Source organism: Xiphophorus hellerii, chromosome 8, assembly GCF_003331165.1.
Source record: "Xiphophorus hellerii strain 12219 chromosome 8, Xiphophorus_hellerii-4.1, whole genome shotgun sequence".
NCBI classification, from domain to species: Eukaryota; Metazoa; Chordata; class Actinopteri; order Cyprinodontiformes; family Poeciliidae; genus Xiphophorus; species Xiphophorus hellerii.
Window position 1 is genome coordinate 4,568,794 of NC_045679.1, and position 26,109 is coordinate 4,594,902.

At 41.9% G+C, this 26,109-nt stretch overlaps 2 protein-coding genes and 1 pseudogene across 2 annotated transcripts; all 3 read left to right on the plus strand.

Annotated features, from left to right (window-relative positions):
• Positions 1-26,109, plus strand: part of LOC116724903 (NACHT, LRR and PYD domains-containing protein 3-like) — a 139,601-nt pseudogene that overhangs the window by 11,103 nt on the left and 102,389 nt on the right.
• LOC116724479 (NLR family CARD domain-containing protein 3-like) lies at positions 706-9,950 on the plus strand. The gene is made up of 7 exons (XM_032570210.1): positions 706-1,122; positions 1,280-1,508; positions 1,652-3,443; positions 4,992-5,165; positions 5,361-5,534; positions 9,143-9,189; positions 9,339-9,950. The coding sequence occupies exons 1-7, from the start codon at positions 1,120-1,122 to the stop codon at positions 9,866-9,868; spliced, it is 2,949 nt and encodes a 982-aa protein (XP_032426101.1). The 5' UTR covers positions 706-1,119; the 3' UTR covers positions 9,869-9,950.
• On the plus strand, positions 20,017-25,194 carry LOC116724497 (NLR family CARD domain-containing protein 3-like). The gene is made up of 5 exons (XM_032570235.1): positions 20,017-20,105; positions 20,240-20,359; positions 22,537-22,615; positions 22,774-22,993; positions 23,140-25,194. The coding sequence occupies exons 1-5, from the start codon at positions 20,017-20,019 to the stop codon at positions 24,933-24,935; spliced, it is 2,304 nt and encodes a 767-aa protein (XP_032426126.1). The 3' UTR covers positions 24,936-25,194.

A 26,109-nucleotide genomic window follows, 5' to 3' on the forward strand; every position in this document is an offset into this window, starting at 1 on the left:
CAGTAGCAATAACAGGCAGGACTTTCTTAAAGAAATATGTGTGTATAACATCTGGGCAGCAGGAACTTGAGCTTAGTTGACTTATAATTTCCTCTAGGGTTTTATAATAAAGTAGATGAAATTGGGTATTTTTTCCTTTATTTGTTTTGTTTGGGTACAGCTAATGATAACACCTTAATATCTTCATCTATGGGTGTTGATGATGATGTTCTGCTGCTTCCTGGCTCCATGTCAGACTAACAGTGGAACACATTTCCACTGGGAAATACCTGGTAAAGCCAGTCTGGTCCATCAGGACTTGGTTCCTGTGTGCATTGTGAGAGCAGTTCAGCAGGGAAGGAAAGCTTCATGATGTGGTTGGTGAGATCTGCTGGATCTCAACCAAACTGAGCTGATGTGGACCATCAGAGGTTCTGCTGGTTCTTAGTGGGATCAGCAGGAACATTAAATCTTTACAACTACTTGGATCATCTGGTTCACTTCTCACATCCAGATATCACATCATGGACCTTTACCTTCTGATTGTCTCTGTGTGGACAGATACAATGTGATCTCACTGGCTTCCAGGGATCTACAGGATCCATTTTAAAATCCTCTCTGTAACATCCAGGAGAGGACCCCACATGGACACACACCCACATATCTCAAACCTCCTCCATGTCCACATCACCTCAGATCTAGTCATCAGAACCTGATGGATGTCCCACACTGTCCTGTAGACCTGTGTGGACAGAGCCTTCACTTCCACTGTCCCCAAGCTCTGGGAAACTGTCTCCACCAGCATCAGATCTAATGACAGTTTGGACTGTTTGAAGTCCAAGTTCAGCATCAACTTTTTAAAATGTCTTCTAGGTGATTTTGGTGTTACTGCTCTTCATCCTTGTAGTTAATCTTCCTCTTTTTAACTTCACTCCATTTTGGTCATATGATGCTCTGTTTTTCTGCTTCAAGTACATTTAATGTGAAAGTCTTGGTGATTTCATTTCTGAATACTGCTGGATGAATATTTGTTGACTTCCTAATTGTTCCTGGTTCCTCCACAGAGTGGACCAGCAGACCTCAGAGGTTCCCAGTTATCCGTCTGCCCAGCAACATCAAACACAGCTGGACTCCATACTAATGGTCTGTATATGAACAACAACTTTCCATGAGTTCTGTTCACAGTCATCTCCAAGCTGCACGTTGTAGACCAGAGGACTGTCAGTCTGTCAAACATCCATCTGGTGTTTGGCTCCATGATTTCAGTCTGATGTTTCCTTCATCTATTATTCTATTCCAGACGTTGCAGGACAACATTGTCGCTTTTCTTAAGCATGAGCTGAAGAAGATCCATAAGATTCTGAGTCCAAATGACCCAGAATGTTCAGAAAGTCAGAGAGATGATGATGAGGTGTTGGAAGGTGATGATGAAGAACAGAGGAGGAGCAGCAGAGAGGCAGTGATGAAGATCACACTGAACTTCCTGCGGAGGATGAAGCAGGAGGAGCTGGCTGACCGTCTGCAGAGCAGTAAGAGGATTTCTACAAAGGTTTAACCTGATGGATAAATCACACATTTACTGAAATTTGAAGAGATGGAATCACATTTATGCAAAACATCTTGAGAATAAAATTTTATCTAGTTCTTGATTTTATTTTTTGTCTTATTTTAGAACGTCTTGCTCCAGTTTGTCAACAACAACTTAAATCTGGTCTGAAGAAGAAGTTCCAGTCTGTGTTTGAGGGGATTGCTAAAGCAGGAAGTCCAACCCTTCTGAACCAGATCTACACAGAGGTCTACATCACAGAGGGAGGGACTGGAGGGGTCAATGATGAACATGAGGTCAGACAGATTGAAACAGCATCCAGGAAACCACACAGACCAGAAACAACAGTCAGACAAGAAGACATTTTTAAAGTCACACCTGGAAGAGATCAACCAATCAGAACAGTGATGACAAAGGGAGTGGCTGGCATTGGGAAAACAGTCCTAACACAGAAGTTCACTCTGGACTGGGCTAAAGACAAAGCCCACCAGAACATCCAGTTCATATTTCCATTTACCTTCAGAGAGCTGAATGTGCTGAAAGAGAAAAAGTTCAGCTTGGTGGAACTTGTTCATCATTTCTTTAGTGAAACCAAAGAAATCTGCAGCTTTGAACACTTCCAGGTTCTGTTCATCTTTGATGGTCTGGATGAGAGTCGACTTCCTCTGGACTTCCACAACAAGGAGATCCTGACTGATGCTACAGAGTCCACCTCAGTGGACGTTCTGCTGACAAACCTCATCAGGGGGAAACTGCTTCCCTCTGCTCTCCTCTGGATAACCACACGACCTGCAGCAGCCAATCAGATCCCTCCTCAGTGTGTTGGCATGGTAACAGAGGTCAGAGGGTTCAATGACCCACAGAAGGAGGAGTACTTCAGGAAGAGATTCAGAGATAAGGAGCAGGCCAGCAGGATCATCTCCTACATGAAGACATCACGAAGCCTCCACATCATGTGCCACATCCCAGTCTTCTGCTGGATCACTGCTACAGTTCTGGAGGATGTGTTGGAGACCAGACAGGGAGGAGAGCTGCCCAGAACCCTGACTGAGATGTACATCCACTTCCTGGTGGTTCAGACCAAATTGAAGAAGGTCAAGTATGATGGAGGAGCAGAAACAGATCCACACTGGAGTCCAGAGAGCAGGAAGATAATCAAGTCTCTGGGAAAACTGGCTTTTGATCAGCTGCAGAAAGGAAACCTGATCTTTTATGAATCAGACCTGACAGAGTGTGGCATCGATATCAGAGCAGCCTCAGTGTACTCAGGAGTGTTCACACAGATCTTTAAAGAGGAGAGAGGTCTGTACCAGGACAAGGTGTTCTGCTTCGTCCATCTGAGTGTTCAGGAGTTTTTGGCTGCTCTTCATGTTCATCTGACCTTCATCAACTTTGGTGTCAACCTGATGGAAGAATCATTTACACTTCAGACAGCCTCGTTATTTAATAAACCTGAACTAAAATCTCTCCATCAGAGAGCTGTTGACCAGGCCTTACAGAATCCAAATGGACACCTGGACTTGTTCCTCCGCTTCCTCCTGGGACTTTCACTGCAGACTAATCAGAGACTCCTACAAGGTCTGCTCACAAAGACAGGAAGTAGATCACAGCCCAATCAGGATACAGTTCAGTACATCAAGGAGAAGATCAATGAAAATGTGTCTGCAGAGAAAAGCATCAATCTGTTCCACTGTCTGAATGAACTGAATGATCGTTCTCTAGTGGAGGAGATCCAACAGTCTCTGAGTTCAGGAAGTCTCTCCACAGATAAACTGTCTCCTGCTCAGTGGTCAGCTCTGGGTTTCATCTTAGTGTCATCAGGAAAAGATCTGGATGTGTTTGACCTGAAGAAATACTCTGCTTCAGAGGAGGTTCTTCTGAGGCTGCTGCCAGTGGTTAAAGCCTCCAACAAAACTCTGTAAGGACACCGATTGTTACTGCATTTTTTTTTGATAGATAAAAATCTGCTAATTATGAGGTAAATATTCATGTTTCAGTTTATATATTGGTGCATTGTCTCTTCATAGTGTCTCAATGTTGGTGGACACGCAAAAGAGAAACAGACTTTCTTTAGCAGCTGGAAAGAATGTTGAAAATTAAAGCAGCAAAATTCATCTTTGTTAAAATTGAAATTGGATTAAATTTGTTTATTGTGTAAGTTTATAATTATCTTTCCAATCACCTTGTTTCCTGTAGTTCTGTCCTTTAAGGTTGGAGGCCCAACTATAAAATGAATCAGTTCACACCAAACACATGAGCATGTGTAAAATAAGATAGTACCTTCCTTGTCTAAGAAAAACATTGTTGATTGGAAAAACATTAAAATTTTGTAGAATTGTTTAATAACAGATTTTTCTCCCTGTCTCCTCAGACTGAGTGGCTGTAACCTCTCAGAGAGAAGCAGTGAAGCTCTGTCCTCAGTTCTCAGCTCCCAGTCCTCCAGTCTCAGAGAACTGGACCTGAGTAACAACAACCTGCAGGATTCAGGAGTGAAGCTTCTCTCTGCTGGACTGAAGAGTCCAAACTGCAACCTGGAAACTCTCAGGTAACTCTGGGCACTTGACAAATTGCTGCATCTTAGGAGCAAAAAGAAACATTATTACAGATCCCAGCAGTTGCTTGGCTTTCTTATTTATTTCACATGTTATAAATCCATCCATCCATCCATCCATCCGCCAGCGATCAGTTCAGACCTTGGGTTCTACCTCAATGTTCTCATCATGTGATGAATTGTGTGTCTGCAGCTTATCAGGCTGTTTGGTCTCAGAGGAAGGCTGTGCTTCTCTGGCCTCAGCTCTGACCTCCAACCCCTCCCATCTGAAAGAGTTGGACCTGAGCTACAATCATCCAGGAGACTCAGGAGTGAAGCTGCTGTCGGCTGGACTGAAGGATCCACACTGGAGACTGGAAGCTCTCAGGTATGGAGGAACCTGCTGCAGGAGCAGAGAAGGTCTGATAGAGGAGGAAGAGGGAGAAATGTCTTTAGTCAGTCTGCTGGGAAACATTTTGTTTGAAGCTAAATAGTTAGCTTGTTGCTCAAAGAAACAGCTTTTGTCAGTTGCTGCTCAGTTTTTCATCTCTGTATCCAAGCAGTTAAAAAGTGAAAGATGAAATCTGAGATTCTCTCTGCTTTGCTTGAAGCTGGTGTTTTCCCTCAAACCAGCTCTGATGCTGATATTCAGCCTAGATTTCCACTGGACTCTTTCTGTTAAAACTGACACTGGATTCATTTAGTTCATGGTGGATTGTAATATTTCTCTTGCCAGCCTCCTTGTTGTCTGTTGTTCAATCCTTCAAGACAGGAGAACCAACTACAAAATGATCCAGTTCACAATAAAGGTCAACATAAAAATATGTGAAGTAAAAAGTCCTTTCAATCTTTCCAAGAAGAAAATTCTTGGCTGGAAATAAAGAAATAAATATTTCTGATTTGCTGAATAACAGATTTTTCTCTCTGTCTCCTCAGACTGAGTGGCTGTAACCTCTCAGATAGAAGCTGTGCAGCTCTGTCCTCAGTTCTCAGCTCCCAGTCCTCCAGTCTCAGAGAACTGGACCTGAGTAACAACAACCTGCAGGATTCAGGAGTGAAGCTTCTCTCTGCTGGACTGAAGAGTCCAAACTGCAACCTGGAAACTCTCAGGTAACTCTGGGCACTTGACAAATTGCTGCATCTTAGGTGCAAAACGAAACATTATTACAGATCCCAGCAGTTGCTTGGCTTTCTTATTTATTCCACATGTTACAAATCCATCCATCCATCCATCATCAGTTCAGACTTTGGGTTCTACCTCAATTTTCTCATATTCTCATCATGTAATGAATTGTGTGTCTGCAGCTTATCAGGCTGTTTGGTCTCAGAGGAAGGCTGTGCTTCTCTGGCCTCAGCTCTGACCTCCAACCCCTCCCATCTGAAAGAGTTGGACCTGAGCTACAATCATCCAGGAGAATCAGGAGTGAAGCTGCTGTCGGCTGGACTGAAGGATCCAGACTGGAGACTGGAAGCTCTCAGGTATGGAGGAACCTGCTGCAGGAGCAGAGAAGGTCTGATAGAGGAGGAAGAGGGAGAAATGTCTTTAGTCAGTCTGCTGGGAAACATTTAGTTTGAAGCTGAATGTTTAATTTGATAATTAAATATTTAGACGCCTCATCTGGAGGCAGAGATCATTACCCAGTTTTCTGGAATATTCTCCAGACTAAGAACGGCTCACAAGGAAAATTAAAGAGTGGGATGGGTTTAATAGTTTAATAGGGACTCTGACTAAATTAATAAAAGAAGTTCAGTTAGATTTCCATGATGATCTACTGATGACAGAAAGGACTTTAAAATAATATTTGATGGAGCTCCAGACCAATCAGCCCCAAGAAGCAAAGATGAGAAGAAAAGTAACTCCATGTTGGTCAGATGGATGTTTAAAAGTTATGGGAGAGAAAAATAAAGAACTTTAGATTTTAAACAAAACTCACAACTTTCAGGAATTAATAAAATATAAATTACATAAAAAGTGAAGAAAATTATTCATGAGGCAAAGAAAGAAAGTGAGAATCTTAACAGTTTCATCCATTTAGTAGTTTGATCTCCACCAGGGGGCGACATCTGGAAAATGATCCAAAGAATGAAAGGAATCAGGAGAGAATGGAAATCCCTTGTTTTCCAGAGGAAATGAAGAATTGCAGTGAATGATGGTGAAAAAGTAGAATTGTGCTCTGTTGACTGTGGTAGAAATGAAAAAACAATAATAAGACCTTTTAGACAGATCCAAGAAAAGACTAATGTGTTTAGGTTTTCAGTAGTTGGGAAAGCTTTTGGGATTGTTCAATAAAGTTTGGGAAAAATTCCCAACGTCTTGGAAAAAGGCAGAGACCCTTCATGTTGGAAAACCAGGGAAATATCCATCCGACCAATCAGATTCCAGATCCACAGCTCTGACATCACATTTAGGATAAATAATGGAATCGTAATAAGAGAAAGAAAAACATTTTATTGATAAAGTAGAGGGATGATATCAGCCCATCAGATGGTTTAGAAGAGGGAGAGGAAGCATCATGGGACTGCAGAGGTCCTTCACCTGATCCTGGTTGTTGGGACAAGAACTTTGTTACTGAACTTAAGGACATTTTTCATGTTTCTGTACGTAAGTAGATTTAATGGTGGGAACTTTTACTCCACTACATTTTACAGTATCTGTACTTTCTACTTCACTACATTTCTATAAAGCGTTGCGTTACAAGTTACATCCAAGTCGCTTTGCGCTTTTTGATTTGTTGGTTAGTTTGAAAGTAATCAATGATTCTGGTGCCGCCTTTGCCTCCCTGATATCATGAACTGCTAGCTTTCAAAAATTCACCATCAAATCTGAAAAACATATCGAGGAAAGTTAAGCTGCTAAACGCTGTCTGAGTTTTGGGTGTGAAATTGATTTAGGTTAGAGAAGTTTTATGTAATCTTACCAAGCTTCTAGTTTAAATCGACTGCAATAAATAAAACAACTAAATAGTTGTAAGCAGCTGAACTGGCAGTAACATTGATTACTGCGGTCGGGGCGCATGGAGCGCAGCGTCTCCTGCCATGAATGTCCCAGTAACGTTAAACTCCTCCACATCCTGGTTACTGAATTAATGTGAATAATCTCCATCTCATATTTACATTTACAGTCATATTCAATAAATTAGAATATTGGTTCCCATGAGGCTCGTTTGTCAGGTTTTAAAACAACTTCAGCAGATATTAAACATATTTTTCATGCTTTCTTACTTTTACTCAAGTAAAAATGTTAATGTGGTTCTTTTACTAGAGAACATTTTTGTCTGTTTATTTGTACTTTTACTTCAGTACATTGTTTGAGTTCTTTCTCCACCTCTGGTGAACAGCCAGTAGGTGGCGCTAGAGTCAGGAGGAGGCAGCCTGGAGAAAAGGCTGTTCCTCCCTGATCTGTTTCCAAGCAGTCAGAGTGTAGAAGTTGAGAGCTGGAGAAGTTTCCTCCTGTTGCTGCAGCAGCAGAGATGTTCTGCTTCATGGACTAAATCAGGTTGGAAAGAGGAGAGATCTTTACTGAGCTGCTGGATAAAAGCTTCTGAAACATTTCAACTCTTTCTGGAAACTAATGAGACATAAAAACAATGGATGTTTTTACCATCCAGACCTTTAGAACCAGTTCAGGTCAATAATTCAGTTGTATCTGTGGAAGATGAACAGATTTGATGTGAAATGATGAAATTCTTCATTTCTATCTGATGTTCCAGCAGATCTGTAGAAAATGGAGCTGCAGCTCTCAGATATTTCAGTCGTCATGTTTTCTATCAATGAATCCACTGATTAAAGCAGGAATCTCATCTCCATGTTCTCCTCCAGAGGTTCCCAAGGTTTGTTCCTGGAAGCTGCTGCTGGTTCCTCCAATCCAGGCTCCGCCCCCTTTAGAGGAAATCTGTCCATATATGGCGCTAAGAGTCACCTTGATGCTGCAAAGCTTTGTTCAGGGATGAGATGTCAGGATGTTAGTGTCAGTCTGTTCCAGGCTTTAGTTGTTCTCCTCATGAGGAGCTGAAGTCTCTGACAGGAACGTAGAGCTGAACAGGAGAAGAACTTGAAGCTTCTTCTTGGCCTCTGATTGCAACAGCAGGACAATCCAACATTTTAGTCTGACTTCATCTGGAAATATTTCTTTGACCCTGAATCAGTTTGAAGGCAGGCCAGCTCCTCATCAGAGCTGAGATCTTCTCTGTCCTCCATGCTGGAAATGTACAAGTCCAGCAGCTCCTGATCAGTGACATCAGAGCGTGACATCATCAGTAGAATGATGATGTCATTTCCCTCTCACAGCAGCTTGGAAATCTGAGAGGAAAGATGCAAACAAAGACTCTCTGGACTGTTGGATCTGCTGGTTCTGGTTCCAGATGCTCCTTGGACACTTTCACAAGCCATTACTGCAGCTGCTGGATTCAGGATGCTGCTTCTTCTTCTTGGTCTCATTGTAAATGTGTGCAGCAGCGCCACCTGGTGGTGTTGGTTGGTAGAGGAAGTGCTGAAAGGTTGGAGGTGTTTGTCAGAGGTGTGTGATGATGGAAGCCTCTCCCTGGTTTGTGAGTCTGAGCTCAGAGATCAAATCTTTGATTCTTGTTGAACTCTTTGTTGAATGTGATGCAGCTTCTCCTTTTTAATGTTTGTATTTCTGGATATTACAGTGAGGCCACAGCAGGTTTTCAGCAGCAGGGCTGTTTAGTGTTTCATTCCTTCATCTGTGTGTGGGAGTGTGGATGGAACAGGTATCCAGGTGTTGTGTCAGAGTTTAGATTGATTGTATTTTAATGCTGATTATTAAATCAGGTTGAGCTTCCAGAAATGTTTCCTTAGTTTCCTGATGTCCTTTTAGGCTTCAGTGAGTTTCTTCAGGTTGTTACTGAGGGATTTCCTTTCTCCTCTCTGTTGGAGCTTTTCCTGTGTTTGGAGAAATGAGTTGTGCTGCAGCAGCACCAACTGTCCTTCCTACATCCACTGCAGTTTGCAATCCAAATGTTGGACTGTTCCTGTCTCAGTGGAGGACAATGTGTGTCTGAGAGACATGTAATGTCCATGTTTGCTGCTGAAAGAGACTGATGGTCTGACCCCCCTCCTCCTTTCAGGGTGGAGCCTGCTGGAGTCCCATTCTTGACACCAGGTCTGAGGAAATGTAAGTGTGTTTTTCATCTGATTCATGACAACAAAGCAGCTCACATTCAACCATCTTCAAACTGTCACATCACTCATTCAGGAGTCATCATCAAAGTGTCAATAAATGATCAATAACTGCAGCTGGATTGTGTTTGTTCTCTCCATCAGATTCCTGTCAACTCACCATCGACACAAACACAGTGAGCAGAAACATCAAACTGTCTGAAGACAACAGGAAGGTGACATGTGTGAAGGAGCTTCAGTCATATCCTGATCATCCAGACAGATTTGATTTTCCTCAGCTGCTGTGTAGAACTGGTCTGACTGGTCGCTGTTACTGGGAGGTCGAGTGGAGAGGAGATGTTTATATATCAGTGAGTTACAGAAGAATCAGGAGGAAAGGATACAGTAGAGACTGTTGGTTTGGAGGGAATGATCATTCCTGGAGTCTGAGATGCTCTGATGATGATGGTTACTCTGTCTGGCACAATGACATAGTAACTCCTCTCTCCTCCTCCTCTGTCTCTAACAGAGTAGCAGTGTATGTGGACTGTCCTGCTGGCATTCTGTCCTTCTACAGAGTTTCCTCTGACTCACTGATCCTCCTCCACACCTTCAACACCACATTCACTGAACCTCTGATTCCTGGATTTTGGGTCTGGTCCATTTCTGGTTCCTCTTCAGTGTTTCTGTGCTGAGTTGAGTCTAAAGAGTCTAAAGATTTTCCTCCTGTCAGAGAAACTCCCTCACTGTTGAACAGATAGTTCAGTCTCTACAATCTATTTCTTGGTGAAACAATTCTGATTGAGTCCTTGGAAACTTTTTCTTCTTCCAGTCCTTTAAATATGGAAGCTGGGATTATTCCAGGATTATTCCAGGATTATTCCAGGATCCTCATGTTTTTCTGTTTGTTTCCAGTCAAAGCTTCACACTGAATATAAAGATGTTGTTTCTCTTATTTTTTCCTTTCATTCATCAGATTTCATTGAAATGTTGATCAGTTTTTCTCAATCACTGATCATTTTCTGTTTCTATCGGCTCCTATTTTTCTCAACATGTCAGATTTGAATATTAAATCTTCCTTTTGTAAATTTGCTGCAGTTTTTCTTCATGTGTTTTAAATAAAAACATTTTTCTTCTGCATTTGGTTCATTTGCTGCTCATTCTGTTCTTTTCCTGTTCAAATTTTATGGCTCCATTTTGCCAGATCACATAGTAGCATTTCTACCTAAAGCCAAACATTAACAGCCAATCCATGTGATCGGCAGTGATCGGACCTCATGGTGATCAGAACCGGCAGGAAAAACCCTGATGGGAGCGTCTCTACCCAGGAGTAATATGATGGTTTAGAAGTTCATTGAAATCTTTTCCGTTTTGAAAGAAGCTCACATTTGGGGAACTTGTGAATGATTACATTATTTATCATACTTGGTTCTGCTTAAAATAATTCAATTCAACTGAATTATTCTATTGTCATTATTGTTCTTACATTTGGGAGATTGAACATTTCTGTTTTTATTCAGTTTTTAAAATAAAACTTTAAAAAGTTCATAAAATAAAATCAATCTACTGAACATTCTGATTTTATGAGGATCTGTTTGAAATGTTTGTTACAAAGTTGATTACTGCATTAATTTTGATGTGAATTAAATTGGTGTGTTTAATTTGTGTTTTTTGTAATGTACTGTTACTGGATGTAATACTATTTTTATTTTTTAAAGGATTTTGACCCGTTTACTGGCCGACATTTATTCTATAAATCATTTGGTGACCAATTAAAAAGTAAATGTATTGAACTAAAAATGGAATATCTAATTTCTGGAGCAGAAATATTAATCACTAATACAGTTTCCTCAAGTGACTGGAGTTTATTTATTTTTAACACAGTTTGATGAAATGGTGAAGAAAAATATAAGACAATTATAAATGGAACTGGTTCATTTTGGGGAAAAACTGTCATAATTGTCAGAAAAATACAAAGAAAATTAAAAACTTTGTTTTTAAACACCTTCAGTAAAATTAAACTTATAAGAAAATGTTTAATAAATGATGGAAAATACTTTATTTTAAGATAAATCACGGTCGCACCACATGACATTTTTTAAGACCACAGCCAAATCATATTGATAAAAAACCTCTGAAAATGTCTCATTTTAATTTTTAATTATAATTTCTGTGTGCACAACATTTCAAATGTTGTAATAATTGCAATGGATAAACATATTTTTACATGTTTAATTTCCCCTGATGGAAATCCTGATACGTCAACGACCCTGAAACAGACGTTCCTCCAAAATCTCAGTGATTTCCTTTTCTTTCAGTCTTGCATCCACATCAGCAGAAAGAGGTTTTGAAAGCAGTGAAATATCATCAGTAGCAATAATTTCAGCATTTAAAAGCTCAAATCTGACTTCATCTAGTTGAGTATCAAGTCCTTGAATGGGAGGTTTTAGACTCCTGGGTAGTTTGAGCAGTGAATGTAACAAACAGCCATTGATAGAAAAAGCTGCTGTTCCTGTAAATGAAGTCAACATGACAGTTTGATTTGATATGTCAGCCTCCTCTCCATCAGTAGAAGAGGCTACTGATGGATCTGATGATCCAGAGCAGTGCTTGCTTCAGAGTCAATACATTTAATCAGGTGGGATTTTCCACTTCCTGCTCCACCGTTGACATAGAAGTAAAATGGATGAGGGTTCAAAGCACAGAAACACTGAATACACCAGTCTCTTACTGCATAGAACACACAGGCCTGGTTCTGGTTCTGGTTCTGGTTCTGGTTCTGATCAATTGTGCGTAACACAGCTGGATCAATTGAAGGCTGTTCCCTGATGACTCTGACTTCTGTTCCAGCATCAGACTGATGACTGTAGTCGGGGGCAATATCCTGTTCTTTGTCCTCATCAGAATATCTCTCAGATTCTCATCACACTGTAATCTTACAGCTTCAGATTCAGGAGCAAGAATCCACCATTCATCAATCACATTGTCTCTGTTTTGTTCTCCTTCTTCCACTGCACTCTGAATCTCCTCACAAAAGTTTCTCATATTTGTCTGTCTGTCTTAATGCTTTTCACAGACTCAATGTCCTCAGAACAAGGAAGTTGTATGCAGCCAGAATAGTAGAAGAACTGATAGGTTTGGGACCATCATAATGTTGAAATAATAATAGTGCTGACTGAATACCAAAATGAATTAGCGGCATTTTAATGCTGGCTGAAAAAAAGAGCCAAACAGGCAGACAAGAAGGTGAAATCAGTGACAAACAGGAGAGAGATGGATTACGGCACTCTTCCTCCTCCTCCTCCTCCTCGCCGCGCCCCATCCTCATCCTCCACCACCTCAACTGAGTTCTGATGGGTCGGTTCAGATGGTCTCTGAAGATCAGACACCAGAACAGAGGCGGATCAGAACCAAACCCAACAGCTCTGCTGAAGCTCAGGAGAACTCTGAGTCCAGATGTGGACCCTGGTCTCCTCCAGAACCTCCTCTGTTCTGCTGTGGAGGAACTGTGTGGCTTCAGTTCTGCAGCAGGACCTTCTCAGCTGCAGCAGAAGAAGAAAGGACTTCCTGTGTTCAGGTTGGATAGAAACCTGGATATTTTTCTAGCTTGTGGCTCTGCTTCCAGCGTAGATGTTCTCCAGGGTTCTGATCTGGATCTAGTGGACTGTAGAGCTCATCAGGTTTCCTCTCATCCACTTTGAGATCTTCAGCCTCCTTTAGATTCAACCTGAAGCTTCTTCTGACAGAGCTGCAGCTAATATTTAGCATGATGTTTATTATTCTAGCCTCAGTGTTCTGTTCTTCATGTGACTCCACTGAATCCAACTCTGATGTCGTCCACTTCAGAAGTGATGAAGATCCATTTTTCTTTCTCTTCCTGCTCATTTCTTTCCAAAGCTCCCATTTTTTCCAGGAGGATCTTCAATGTTCTCCAGCTCTCTTTAGATGATGAAGGAACTCAGACTGACTCCACCCGGCTGGTGCTGCAGGTGAGCAGAAACAAACAAACCCTAAAGTCGTCCCTGCAGACCAGCTTTAGATTTGGATCAACTGAACTTCAAGCTTCAGTAACGTCTCAGTTAAAGTTTGTTTTCCAGATCTGAGGTCAGAAAGTTCTGGTTTCCATCATGTCCCAGTTCTTAGTTCTGCTTTTTTCTGCTTCTTTTTCTCCACTGTCCACCTAACAGAGACAAGAGGATTAAAATGCTTCATAGAAACGTTCTCAGATCTCAGATCCTCATTGAACCTGATGTCTGTAGTTTTAGTCAGAAGCTCTCCCAGATGTTCCAGATGAGAAGATCTGAGCATCTGGTTTGGTTGATCCAGAAGGTTCTGGACTCATCCAGAAACCCAGAACAACTGGACTCCAGTCACACCTTAAACAGAACATTCTGCTTCTAAATCCAGACTGGACCGCTTGATTTCTTTGGACCTGAAACATAAAGTGCTGTGAAAAGTATTTGCTCCTTTACAGATTTCTTCTGTTTTGTCTTTTTGTCCACCTGAAATGTTTCAGATCATCAAACTGATTTTAATATTTGATGAAGAAAAACTGATTAAATTCAATAAACAGTTTTCAAATGATGATTTTATTCATTAAAGGAAAAAAGCTGAAAACCAACAAACACAAAACCAAGAAAAAACACAAAGTTGGAAAAACAAGACAAGAATAGAAATAATTAAACAAAGTTTAAATTACTGTCAATGGCAAGAATACAAAGTTTAAACTGAAAAAAGTTTAGATAGAAAAACAAACATATAAAACTTTCACTCTGTTCTACATAAATCATCATCAAAATCAAAGCAGCAAAATATTTCCTGTATATTTTTATAAAACATCTTCAAGGATTTCCAGCTAAGTTTGTAGACAAACTCACAAAAAACATCATAAACCTTATTTTATTTGAGAGAAAAACACTTTTATCTCCTCACTAAATTATTGCAAACTAGAAATCCCTCTAAATTACCTACAATTGTTTTTAATATTCATCCTAAATAAATCATTTTCTATTAGTTTATAGTTTGTTTCTTTCATTTCTAACAATGTTTCTTTACACCATGAAAGGAGTTTATTATAGACTTTGTAAATAATCAATGTTGTTCTGATCTCTACTAAATCATAACATTTTAAAGTATGCACTTTCATTTTTTTATTTTCTTGTTACTAAATATTACAAATGTTTCCATAATTTAGTGTTAATCTATTTTTATCTCATCATTAATATTTGTAATTCTCCTTCCATTAAACTGTTGCTGCTCCAAACTGACCAGATCAAAATAATGTATCAGCAAATAAAGTAAATGTTAACAAATTAGATTCATTGCATAAATCATTTATGTAAAGTAAGAAAAGTTTAGGACCCAGTTCTGACCCTTGTGGTTTTCCACTGGTAACTTCTAGTAAAGCAGAATTCATATTATTTGTACATTTTGATGTCTTGAGTAACTTTTACCCAGGAATGTGAAAAGCCTCATGATTCAGAAATAAGAAAGAGAATAATTATATAAAAATATATATCTTTCTGATTATTTCCTGTTTGTATTTCTAGTCAGACCAGTTACTGCAGCAGGAATCAGCTGTTCTTTTCTCTGGACTCTTTTCTCCTCATGATTCCATCATGAAACATTTTCATCAGAACTTCTCTCCTTCCTCATGAAGGTTTTATCAACCTGCCTCTAATTTCACTGCAGACTTTCTGCTGCTCTGAAAGAAGAAACTAAAAATCATGTGAGTTGTGATGTCATCAGTCCCACCACATCCCTCACATTTACTTTCAGTTTAGAGTCAGTTTGTTGTTCATATATTCTTCATCAACTCTTTGGATCATTTGAACAAACTGTAAGTTTTCTTGTTTTTTTCCTTCTTGAACTTTGACCTCAGGAACTTTCTTGTTTGTTTTTGCTCTCTGATGTTTTTAGAAAACATCCACTTCTGATTTCTGGTCAAAGTTTCATCTCTCTTCCTTTCAAAGGTTAATCTTCAGGATTATTAGATTATTGATGAACTGCAATCAAACAACATGAACAGCTGATGTTTCTTTGGTTTTTCTCTGAACAAACTATTTCATGTTTCTATTTGCTGGATTCAAACTTTGAGTGATGTTTCACAAAAAAGGATAGAAGATTAAACCATGATTTATCAGATATCCTGACTTAATTAAACCTTGATTTGGTTTCACAAAACCAATAGCACATATGTTACAAGGTAATTAATCCTCTGCCAGTAACCTGCTGCTCTTAGTTCAGCCTGGTGGCCCAAACCCATCAGAATCCAGTGTGTTTGTCACTGATTACACCTTCTTGTCTGCATGTCTTGGTCTTTTTTCCCTCCCTGAAATAAAATGCTGCAAATTAATGTTAGTATTCAGTCATGTACTATTATTATTTTTAACATTCAGATTCAGATGACAATAATTGTTCTCACTGATAAACCTCAATGCCAACTCCAGACAGCTAAACTCATGATCAGTCCTGCCGAGCCGAGCTTGCAAATTCTCCAAGGTCTGTTCCTTAGATTTCAGGAACTGCAACTGAAATGTTTCTCTCAATAAGAATCACTTCTTGTTTGTGGTTCTGCTCACACAGCATCTGAGTCTGAATGTTCACAGCAAGACATTTCCTTGTATGAGACAGGCAGCCTCTCAATGGGCAGAACAGCTGCCAATGTTTTCTGAATTTCATGATACACCAGATAACAGCCAAGTCCAAACAGCAGAAATCCTGTCATCAAAAATTGAATTATATATACATCTTAAAAATCCTCAACCAACAATATTTGACAGATGCAGGGTCTTTCACTTCCCCCAGGAATTCATCATGTATCCAGATGCAAATGTCCTGTTTGGTCAGGAAGGCTCTCCTTTGCTCATTCTCCTCATCAAACCCAGATCCATAGTTTACAATTCAGAAGACATGCAAAGAAAGAGAGGATCCAAAAGTGATAGTACAATACACAGAGCAGAACACAGAGCAGATGAGGAAGGTAATAGGAGAATAAAAGCATCCGCCTTCACTGAGAGAAAGAGAAAAAAATAAACACTATCAGATCCGCACATTATAATATTGACTTCCACTAATGGAATTTATCTAGCATAGCATCAGTGAGCCTGTGAGCAACTCATGGTTTCTTTAAGACATTTATTAACACATATTCATCTGATTTATTTAGGCCTGGCTCAACATAGTCGCACCTCCTTAGTTTGGTTTGGTTTTTGTGAAACGGATGAAGCTAGAATGAATTAATGTGTCAAGCTTGGGTTTATCTCTCATCCTGGATTTCTGAATGAGACTTTTGTAAGAGAGCTCTCCACCATTAAGTTTATATACAACAGTTTCCTGCTGCTTCCTTTCAAAATGAAATATTAAAATGTGTTTGATTCAGTCAGAATATTAGTTTTTTTCAGATCACATAAGCCACTTGTAGTCTGTTTCACTGCAGACCTTCTACTTCCTGGTTCTTCTGCTCTGAAAATAAAAACTACAAACCAGGTGAGCTGTCCACAAGTGGAACAAGTCAGAGTTGGGCCGGGGGGCGGGGCTAATGACCGGGTCCTTTATACCCAAATAATAAAGCTCATGATAATATAACTTTAAAACATAGACATGCCAGCAACAGCAGAGCTTACAAGTTTCACCACCACAGACTGTCATTCTGAAATCCATCAAACAGACATGAAGTACAACAAACCAAGAAAACAGAAACATCAGGCTGCTGGTCACTAATGATGAAACGACACAAATTCAAAGCAGTTTAGAACCGCGGATAGCAATCGGATTATTTTGACACTTTATCAATTTCAACTCAGAGCCTGAAGCAGCTAGCAACTGCTGAAGCTACGTTTATTGTTGAAACCAACTTTTTTCCCCGAAGAGTTTTTGCGGCGCTAGTGCCTCGTATTTTATTGCGACAGTAGGCAGACAGGGCGGAGGACATGCGGCAAAGGTCACCGGGAGTCGAACCAGCGACGTCCGCATCGAGGACTAAGGCCTCCACTAAGGACTAAGGCGTGCTAACCACCTACGCCACCACAGCAGGCCCGAGAAACCAATTTATGTTACAGTGGTACCTTCACATTACTTAAGTTGATCCAACTCATGAAAATTAAGTTAGCTCAACAAACATGATCCTTCCCATGATTTAATTACGTTAATTCAAAGACATTTTTTTAAGTTACATTACATTAAGTGTTTTAAGACAGGACTGGGTGAAAGGGTAGAAAGAACACTCAACAATTAGAAAAGGTACAACAGAACTGTATTTTCAAAACCCAGCCGCCTTACTGTATTTTCATGCTGTAGTTTTTACAGCCATTTGTTACAGTGCAGTTTTTAAGTGCCAATAGTGACCTGCAGAGAAAAACAAATATCTATAGTTTAATGTGTAACTGAAACCGCCTTGAAGTTTTCCCAGGTGCAAAACAGTTATGTCCTGTGATCTTCCATAATCTCGCTAGCATCTCGCGTGATCTCCTGATCTCGCTAGACCCTCTTTGGAGGGAGATCAATCTGACTAAACTGAATCAGGTTATCTCAACTTGAATACATTTTATTCAAATTGAGAGAACAAACGATTGTCTCCCGTGATTTCCCGTGATTCCCCATGATATCCCGTGATATCCTGTGATCTCACTCATCTTCTTCAGCACAGGATCAGTCTGACTATAAGGAATCATGTTATCTCTGTCGGGTTCTGTGTTTTTCTGTGTTTATTTAGAGTTTTCTGTGTCCTTAAGTCTCTTCGTTGTTCTGTCCTCCCCTTGGTTGTTCCCAGGTGTGTCTCGTTTCTGTGATTACCCTCCCGTGTATTTAACTCCACCTGTGTTCCTTGTTCCTCGTCGGGTCCTTGTCAACGTCAATGTCGAGTCTAGTTGTCGTCAGTGTTTCCTTGTGCCTGCTGTTCGTTGTTTGGACTGAGTTTTCTTCATTAAATTTCATTATTCTTCATACCTGGGTCCGCTGCGTCTGCCTCACCATCCCTCACCACTTCATGACAGAAGGACCCGACCAGACCGAACGGTGAGAAAGCAGCTTATGGCCCAGCACGACCAGGAGGCATGGATCCAGCAACAGTTGGAGTTGGCTCAGCGGGATCTCTACAGGGACGTAGAGATCCTGCCATCTCCGCTGCTGCTGGAAGAAATGGGACTGGGCTCGGACTACACCCTGGCGATTAGAAAATGTCAGATCCCACCAGTCACCACCCCAAAGCCCCCCGGATTCGGCCCCCGCCGTAACCTACGCCGGGGGAGACAGCGACGTGAGCCGCCGGCGAACCCGGCCCCTTGTCACTTTCCGGAAACACCTCCTCCGCTGTCTGGCCGGAGACAGCGACGTGAGCCGCCAGCAGACCCGGCCCCTCGTCGCTTTCCGGAGCCGCCACCTCCGCTGCCCGCTCGGAGACAGAAACGTGAGCCGCCGGTGCACCCGGCCCCTCGTCGCTTTCCGGAGCTGCAGCCAATCCCGAGGCTTCGCTCCGGCTCGCCTCCACAGCCAGCCCCAAGGCTTCGCTCCGGCTCGCCTCCGCAGCCGGTTCCCAGGCTTCGCTCCGGCTCGCCTCCACAGCCAGCCCCAAGGCTTCGCTCCGGCTCGCCTCCGCAGCCGGTTCCCAGGCTTCGCTCCGGCTCGCCTCCGCAGCCGGTTCCCAGGCTCCGCCCCGGCTCGCCTCCGCAGCCGATTCCCAGGCTCCGCCCCGGCTCGCCTCCGCAGCCGATTCCCAGGCTCCGCCCCGGCTCGCCTCCGCAGCCGGTTCCCAGGCTCCGCCCCGGCTCGCCTCCGCAGCCGGCCCCGAGGCTGCGCTCTGGACTTCCTTCCGAGACTCCCTGTGTTCCTCCCGAGACTGAGACTCCCAGTGTTCCGACCAAGACCCCCTGTGTTCCTCCTGAGACCCTGACCCTCTGTGTTCCTCCTGAGACCCTGACCCTCTGTGTTCCTCCTGAGACCCTGACCCTCTGCGTTCCTCCTGAGACCCTGACCCTCTGCGTTGCTCCTGAGACCCTGACCCTCAGCGTTCCACCTGAGAACCTGACCCTCAGCGTTCCACCTGAGACCTTGACCCTCAGCGTTCCACCTGAGACCCAGACCCCCTGCGTTCCACCTGAGACCCAGACTCTATCCGTTCCTCCCGAGACCCAGACCCCCCGCGTTCCAACTGAGACCCCCTGTGCTCCACCAGAGACCCTGCCTCGGGGGGCTCGTCGTCGCCGTCTGTGGGCGGCCCCCGGGACTCCTCATCGCCACCTCCAGCGCCGCGGACGGCCGCTGGACCGCCTCCGGGGGTCCCGCCACCGGGGTTCCCGCCTCCAGCGTCGCGGACGGCCGCCGGACCGCCTCCGGGGTTCCCGCCTCCAGCGCCGTGGACGGCCGCCGGACCACCTCCGTGGTTCCCGCCGCCGCGGACGACTGCCAGACCACCTCCGTGGTTCCCACCTCTTTTGCCTCTGCCCACCCTGTGGGTAGTTTTTTGTTGTTTTTGGACTCTTGGCCCTCCCTGTGTTTCCGCCCACAACGGTGGGTCTCCAACTGGGACATACCCTTTCCATTTTGTTAATGTTGTAGCATTTTTGAATGTGGTGAAGTGGTTTTTACCTCAGGGCCACCATCTAGTGGACTGATAGTAGAAGTGCAGCAGCTGATGGCAGCTTCCTCTGCCTCTCTGCTGTCTGACTGCATTCACCTGACACTGATATGAAGCAGAGAAGAAGAGCCAATCAGAGGAGGAGCAGCTGATCTTTTTCCAGCTCTAATGATGTAAAGGATGATCAGAGTTGATGTGCAGATGAATGATGTGTGTTTCCTCTGCAGGTGAAGGTAGAAAGTGTGTGTGAGCTGATGTGAATTCAGCAGCATGGATCAGTGTGAGGACAGAGAGGAGGGAGTCCCTCCCTCTAAAACCACTCTGTGTGGGGAAGATGAGAGCCAGAGCAAAGGTCAGAGGTGAGGTCACCATCTCTAACTGTCCACAGCCCTTTTCACGCAGCGTTCACTATATCAGGCCAGAACAGACGTGGTGATGAAGCTGCTGCTGCTCCTCTTTGCTGATTAAGTTTTAATCATCATGTTTCTGTCAGGATCCATCAGAGACGCAAACCAGAACCAGAACCAGAACCCAGCTGTGTGTCCTTGAAGAGTGACAGGTCAAAGGATAAATTCATTTACTTTAAATCTCCTGGATCTCCACCATCAGAGAGGTGAGCTGTTTCTAACTGCTGTAACTGTTCAGTTTATATCTGTTATTATGACCATCCAATATTAATTTAACACACAAACACAAAAGGCAGAAGTGAGTTTAATTTCTAGATTGATATTTGGATTGTTCTCTAAATCTAAATGTAATTTATTTTCCAGACAGAGTAATGCTGAAAGAAAAAGGCTTTTATGAATTAATTTTATGATTAAAGTTTCATCTCTGTGGTTCAAACATCATCCAACATAGTGGATTATTAACCATTTCCACAGTTAAGATAAAAAATATCTCATGTGGATATCTTTCAGAACCAGATGGTCTCTAACTGACACCATAAATAAGCAACTGAGTCATTCTCTGAATTTGGTGCATTTTGTGTCTCTCAGGTTTATCTCAAATATTTTCATATAATGCAACCCACATTGTTTGACAAAAATCAAGTATTGTAAATATCCATGTGTCTTGGTAATATAACATGCAAATATATTTTAAAAATTATGTTTTGAAATATTTGATGGGTTGTTGAAGCGTAGAGGTCAGCCAGATGAGCATGTCCCCACTGACCAATGTTAATTTTTCACTGAATATAAAACAAATGACACTAACCAGTAACTGCAACTTATTTGTACCATTTTGAACATTTTTAGGTATACTTTAATCTAAATAAAAGAAATATGAGAAAAATACATGAATTATTTATAAAATAGCACTTTTTAATCATGTCCCTCCAGTTTTGTTTAACCCTGTAACAGCAGACCAATCCCTCCTTTTTATAAATAATGGCTCAGTCCAATTTCCTCATCATCCTGGAAGTGACATCACTTAAGTTTTTTTCTGCTCACACTGTAAAGATATTTAAGTGTTAATATAGTTTCTTACCTATATTTGATTATTTTTATCCAAACATCGTCATTGTCAAGCTCAACCTTTCCACACCTTTAGGCATGTAAATGATAATTATTGTTGTTTGGGAAAAAGTAAAGAATGGTCTTTCAAACACATATTAATTCTTGTTTTCATCATATCATATGTTGCTCCATAACCTAGCTAATGTGGACTTATGGCAACTTTTAGTAAAAATCTTCAACCCCGTTACAGTCTGGTCAACTGTTACAATGGGTACAACCGTTACTTGATACATTATGAATTTTTTATAATAACAGCAAATATTAGACTAATATTTGTTGGACTATATGCAAAGTTTAAAGAATGATTCAAAAACATTAAAAAGCCTGATTTAATGTTTATTTTAAAGTATATTTTTATGATTTATGAAAAGAGCTTTTTCATCACGTTGCCATATTCTACTTATCAGTCTAAGTATTATGATTCAAAATCAAATAAGATATACATACAATTAGTTATTTTAATCAAGGGACAGAGGAATGAAATTGTCCTGTTATGGGGTTGAATTTAAAGCAACCTAAGTAACAAAGAAATCCGTAATACTGTTTGGGATTTCATGAATAAGGTGGGGAGACATATTTTCCTGGAGGTTTAAAGAGTCCTTCAATAGATGCAGTGATCAAAAACACAATTTATTGTGGTATATTTTTAAGTAATCTGAGACGCCAAAATGTACCGAATTCAGAGAATCACCCAATTACTGCTGATGAATAACGGGGACAAAAATGACCCATAATGAACTCACTTTTCAATCAAGACACAGAAACTACCAATTTCATTTCTAGGTTTATATTTGGATTAGTCTCTAAGTCCGATTAAACACAAATTAATGCTGAAAGACAAAGAGGATCCCACATGGACACACACCCACATATCTCAAACCTCCTCCATGTCCACATCACCTCAGATCTAGTCATCAGAACCTGATGGATGTCCCACACTGTCCTGAGGACCTGTGTGGACAGAGCCTTCACTTCCACTGTCCCCAAGCTCTGGGAAACTGTCTCCACCAGCATCAGATCTAATGACAGTTTGGACTGTTTGAAGTCCAAGTTCAGCATCAACCTTTTAAAATGTCTTCTAGGTGATTTTGGTGTTACTGCTCTTCATCCTTGTAGTTCATTTTCCTCTTTTTAACTTCACTCCATTTTGGTCATATGATGCTCTGTTTTTCTGCTTCAAGTACATTTAATGTGAAAGTCTTGGTGATTTCATTTCTGAATAAAACTGGATGAATATTTCCTGACTTCCTAATTGTTCCTGGTTCCTCCACAGAGTGGACCAGCAGAGCTCAGAGGTTCCCAGTTGTCCGTCTGCCCAGCAGCATCAAACACAGCTGGACTCCATATTCATGGTCTGTACATGAACAACAACTTTTCCATGAGTTCTGTTCACAGTCATCTACATGCTGCACTTTGTAGACCAGAGGACTGTCAGTCTGTCAAACATCCATCTGGTGTTTGGCTCCATGATTTCAGTCTGATGTTTCCTTCGTCTATTATTCTATTCCAGACGCTGGAGGAAAACATTGTCACTTTTCTGAAGGATGAGCTGAAGAAGATCCATAAGATTCTGAGTCCAAATGACCCAGAATGCTCAGAGAGTCAGAGAGATGATGAGGTGTTGGAAGGTGAGGATGAAGAACAGAGGAGCAGCAGAGAGGCAGTGATGAAGATCACACTGAACTTCCTGCGGAGGATGAAGCAGGAGGAGCTGGCTGACCGTCTGCAGAGCAGTAAGAGGATTTCTACAAAGGTTTAACCTGATGGATAAATCAGACATTTACTGAAATTTGAAGAGATGGAATCACATTTATGCAAAACATCTTGAGAATCTGATTTTATTTAGTTTCTGATTTTACTTTTTGTCTTATTTTAGAACGTCTTGCTGCAGTTTGTCAACATCAACTTAAATCTGGTCTGAAGAAGAAGTTCCAGTCTGTGTTTGAGGGGATTGCTAAAGCAGGAAGTCCAACCCTTCTGAACCAGATCTACACAGAGCTGTACATCACAGAGGGAGGGACTGGAGAGGTCAATGATGAACATGAGGTCAGACAGATTGAAACAGCATCCAGGAAACCACACAGACCAGAAACAACAATCAGACAAGAAGACATATTTAAAGTCCCACCTGGAAGAGATCAACCAATCAGAACAGTGATGACAAAGGGAGTGGCTGGCATTGGGAAAACAGTCCTAACACAGAAGTTCACTCTGGACTGGGCTGAAGACAAAGCCCACCAGAACATCCAGTTCATATTTCCATTCACCTTCAGAGAGCTGAATGTGCTGAAGGAGAAAAAGTTCAGCTTGGTGAAACTTGTTAATCACTTCTTTAGTGAAACCAAAGAAATCTGCAGCTTTGAACACTTCCAGGTTCTGTTCATCTTTGATGGTCTGGATGAGAGTCGACTTCCTCTGGACTTCCACAACAAGGAGATCCTGACTGATGCTACAGAGTCCACCTCAGTGGACGTTCTGCTGACAAACCTCATCAGGGGGAAACTGCTTCCCTCTGCTCTCCTCTGGATAACCACACGACCTGCAGCAGCCAATCAGATCCCTCCTCAGTGTGTTGGCATGGTAACAGAGGTCAGAGGGTTCAATGACAAACAGAAGGAGGAGTACTTCAGGAAGAGATTCAGAGATGAGGAGCAGGCCAGCAGGATCATCTCCCACATGAAGACATCACGAAGCCTCCACATCATGTGCCACATCCCAGTCTTCTGCTGGATCACTGCTACAGTTCTGGAGGGTGTGTTGGAGACCAGAGAGGGAGCAGAGCTGCCCAGAACCCTGACTGAGATGTACATCCACTTCCTGGTGGTTCAGACCAAAGTGAAGAAGGTCAAGTATGATGGAGGAGCTGAAACAGATCCACACTGGAGTCCAGAGAGCAGGAAGATGATTGAGTCTCTGGGAAAACTGGCTTTTAATCAGCTGCAGAAAGGAAACCTGATCTTCTATGAATCAGACCTGACAGAGTGTGGCATCGATATCAGAGCAGCCTCAGTGTACTCAGGAGTGTTCACACAGATCTTTAAAGAGGAGAGAGGTCTGTACCAGGACAAGGTGTTCTGCTTCATCCATCTGAGTGTTCAGGAGTTTTTGGCTGCTGTTTATGCTCATCGAACCTTCATCAAATCTGGGGTCAACCTGTTGGAAGAAAATCCACCATCATTTTTTTCTAAATTTGATTACAAATCAAATATAAATAATCTCCATCAGAGTGCTGTTAACCAGGCCTTACAGAGTCCAAATGGACACCTGGACTTGTTCCTCCGCTTCCTCCTGGGACTTTCACTGCAGACCAATCAGAGACTCCTAAAAGGTCTGCTCACAAAGACAGGAAGTAGGTCACAGACCAATCAGGAAACAGTTCAGTACATCAAGGAGAAGATCAATGAGAATGTGTCTGCAGAGAAAAGCATCAATCTGTTCCACTGTCTGAATGAACTGAATGATCGTTCTCTAGTGGAGGAGATCCAACAGTCTCTGAGTTCAGGAAGTCTGTCCACAGATAATCTGTCTCCTGCTCAGTGGTCAGCTCTGGGTTTCATTTTAGTGTCATCAGGAAAAGATCTGGATGTGTTTGACCTGAAGAAATACTCTGCTTCAGAGGAGGCTCTTCTGAGGCTGCTGCCAGTGGTTAAAGCCTCCAACAAAGCTCTGTAAGGACACAGATTGTTATTGCATTTATTGTTGATCAACGGAAAACTTTTAATGAGGTGCTAAATATTGATTCATGTTGTTTTATTTTATTTATTGATGCATTGTCTCCCAGATGTTGCCCACAGGGATACATCGGGGAAAATGTCTATTAATATGCAACATCATCACCATAACAACACCATCATCATTATGCATTATTAAAGAAGCAAAACTCTTTCTGCTAAAACTGAGACTGGATGAATTTAGTTTTATTGTGGAATTCAAAAGTTTGTTGCCAGCCTCCTTGTTCTTTTTAGATCAGTCCTTTAAAGATGGCGACCCAACTATTGACCAAACCAATTCACAACAAAAGGCAACATAAGAATGTGCAAAATGAGATAGCTCCTTCAATCTTTCAAAAAAGAACATAAATGACTGGAAAGTAAAATATTTTTTTTATTAATTCTTTAATAACAGATTTTTCTTTCTGTCTCCTCAGACTGAGTGGCTGTAACCTCTCAGAGAGAAGCTGTGAAGCTCTGTCCTCAGTTCTCAGCTCCCAGTCCTCCAGTCTCAGAGAACTGGACCTGAGTAACAACAACCTGCAGGATTCAGGAGTGAAGCTTCTTTCTGCTGGACTGAAGAGTCCAAACTGCAACCTGGAAACTCTCAGGTAACTCTGGGCACTTGACAAATTGCTGCATCTTAGGAGCAAAAAGAAACATTATTACAAATCCTAGCAATTGCTTGGCTTTCTTATTTATTACACATGTTACAAATCCATCCATCCATCCATCCATCAGTTCAGACCTTGGGTTCTACATCAATGTTCTCATATTCTCATCATGTGATGAATTGTGTGTCTGCAGCTTATCAGGCTGTTTGGTCTCAGAGGAAGGCTGTGCTTCTCTGGCCTCAGCTCTGACCTCCAACCCCTCCCATCTGAAAGAGTTGGACCTGAGCTACAATCATCCAGGAGACTCAGGAGTGAAGCTGCTGTCGGCTGGACTGAAGGATCCACACTGGAGACTGAAAGCTCTCAGGTATGGAGGAACCTGCTGCAGGAGCAGAGAAGGTCTGATAGAGGAGGAAGAGGGAGAAATGTCTTTAGTCAGTCTGCTGGGAAACATTTAGTTTGAAGCTGAATGTTTAGTTTGATAATTAAATATTGAGACTCCTCATCTGGAGGCAGAGATCA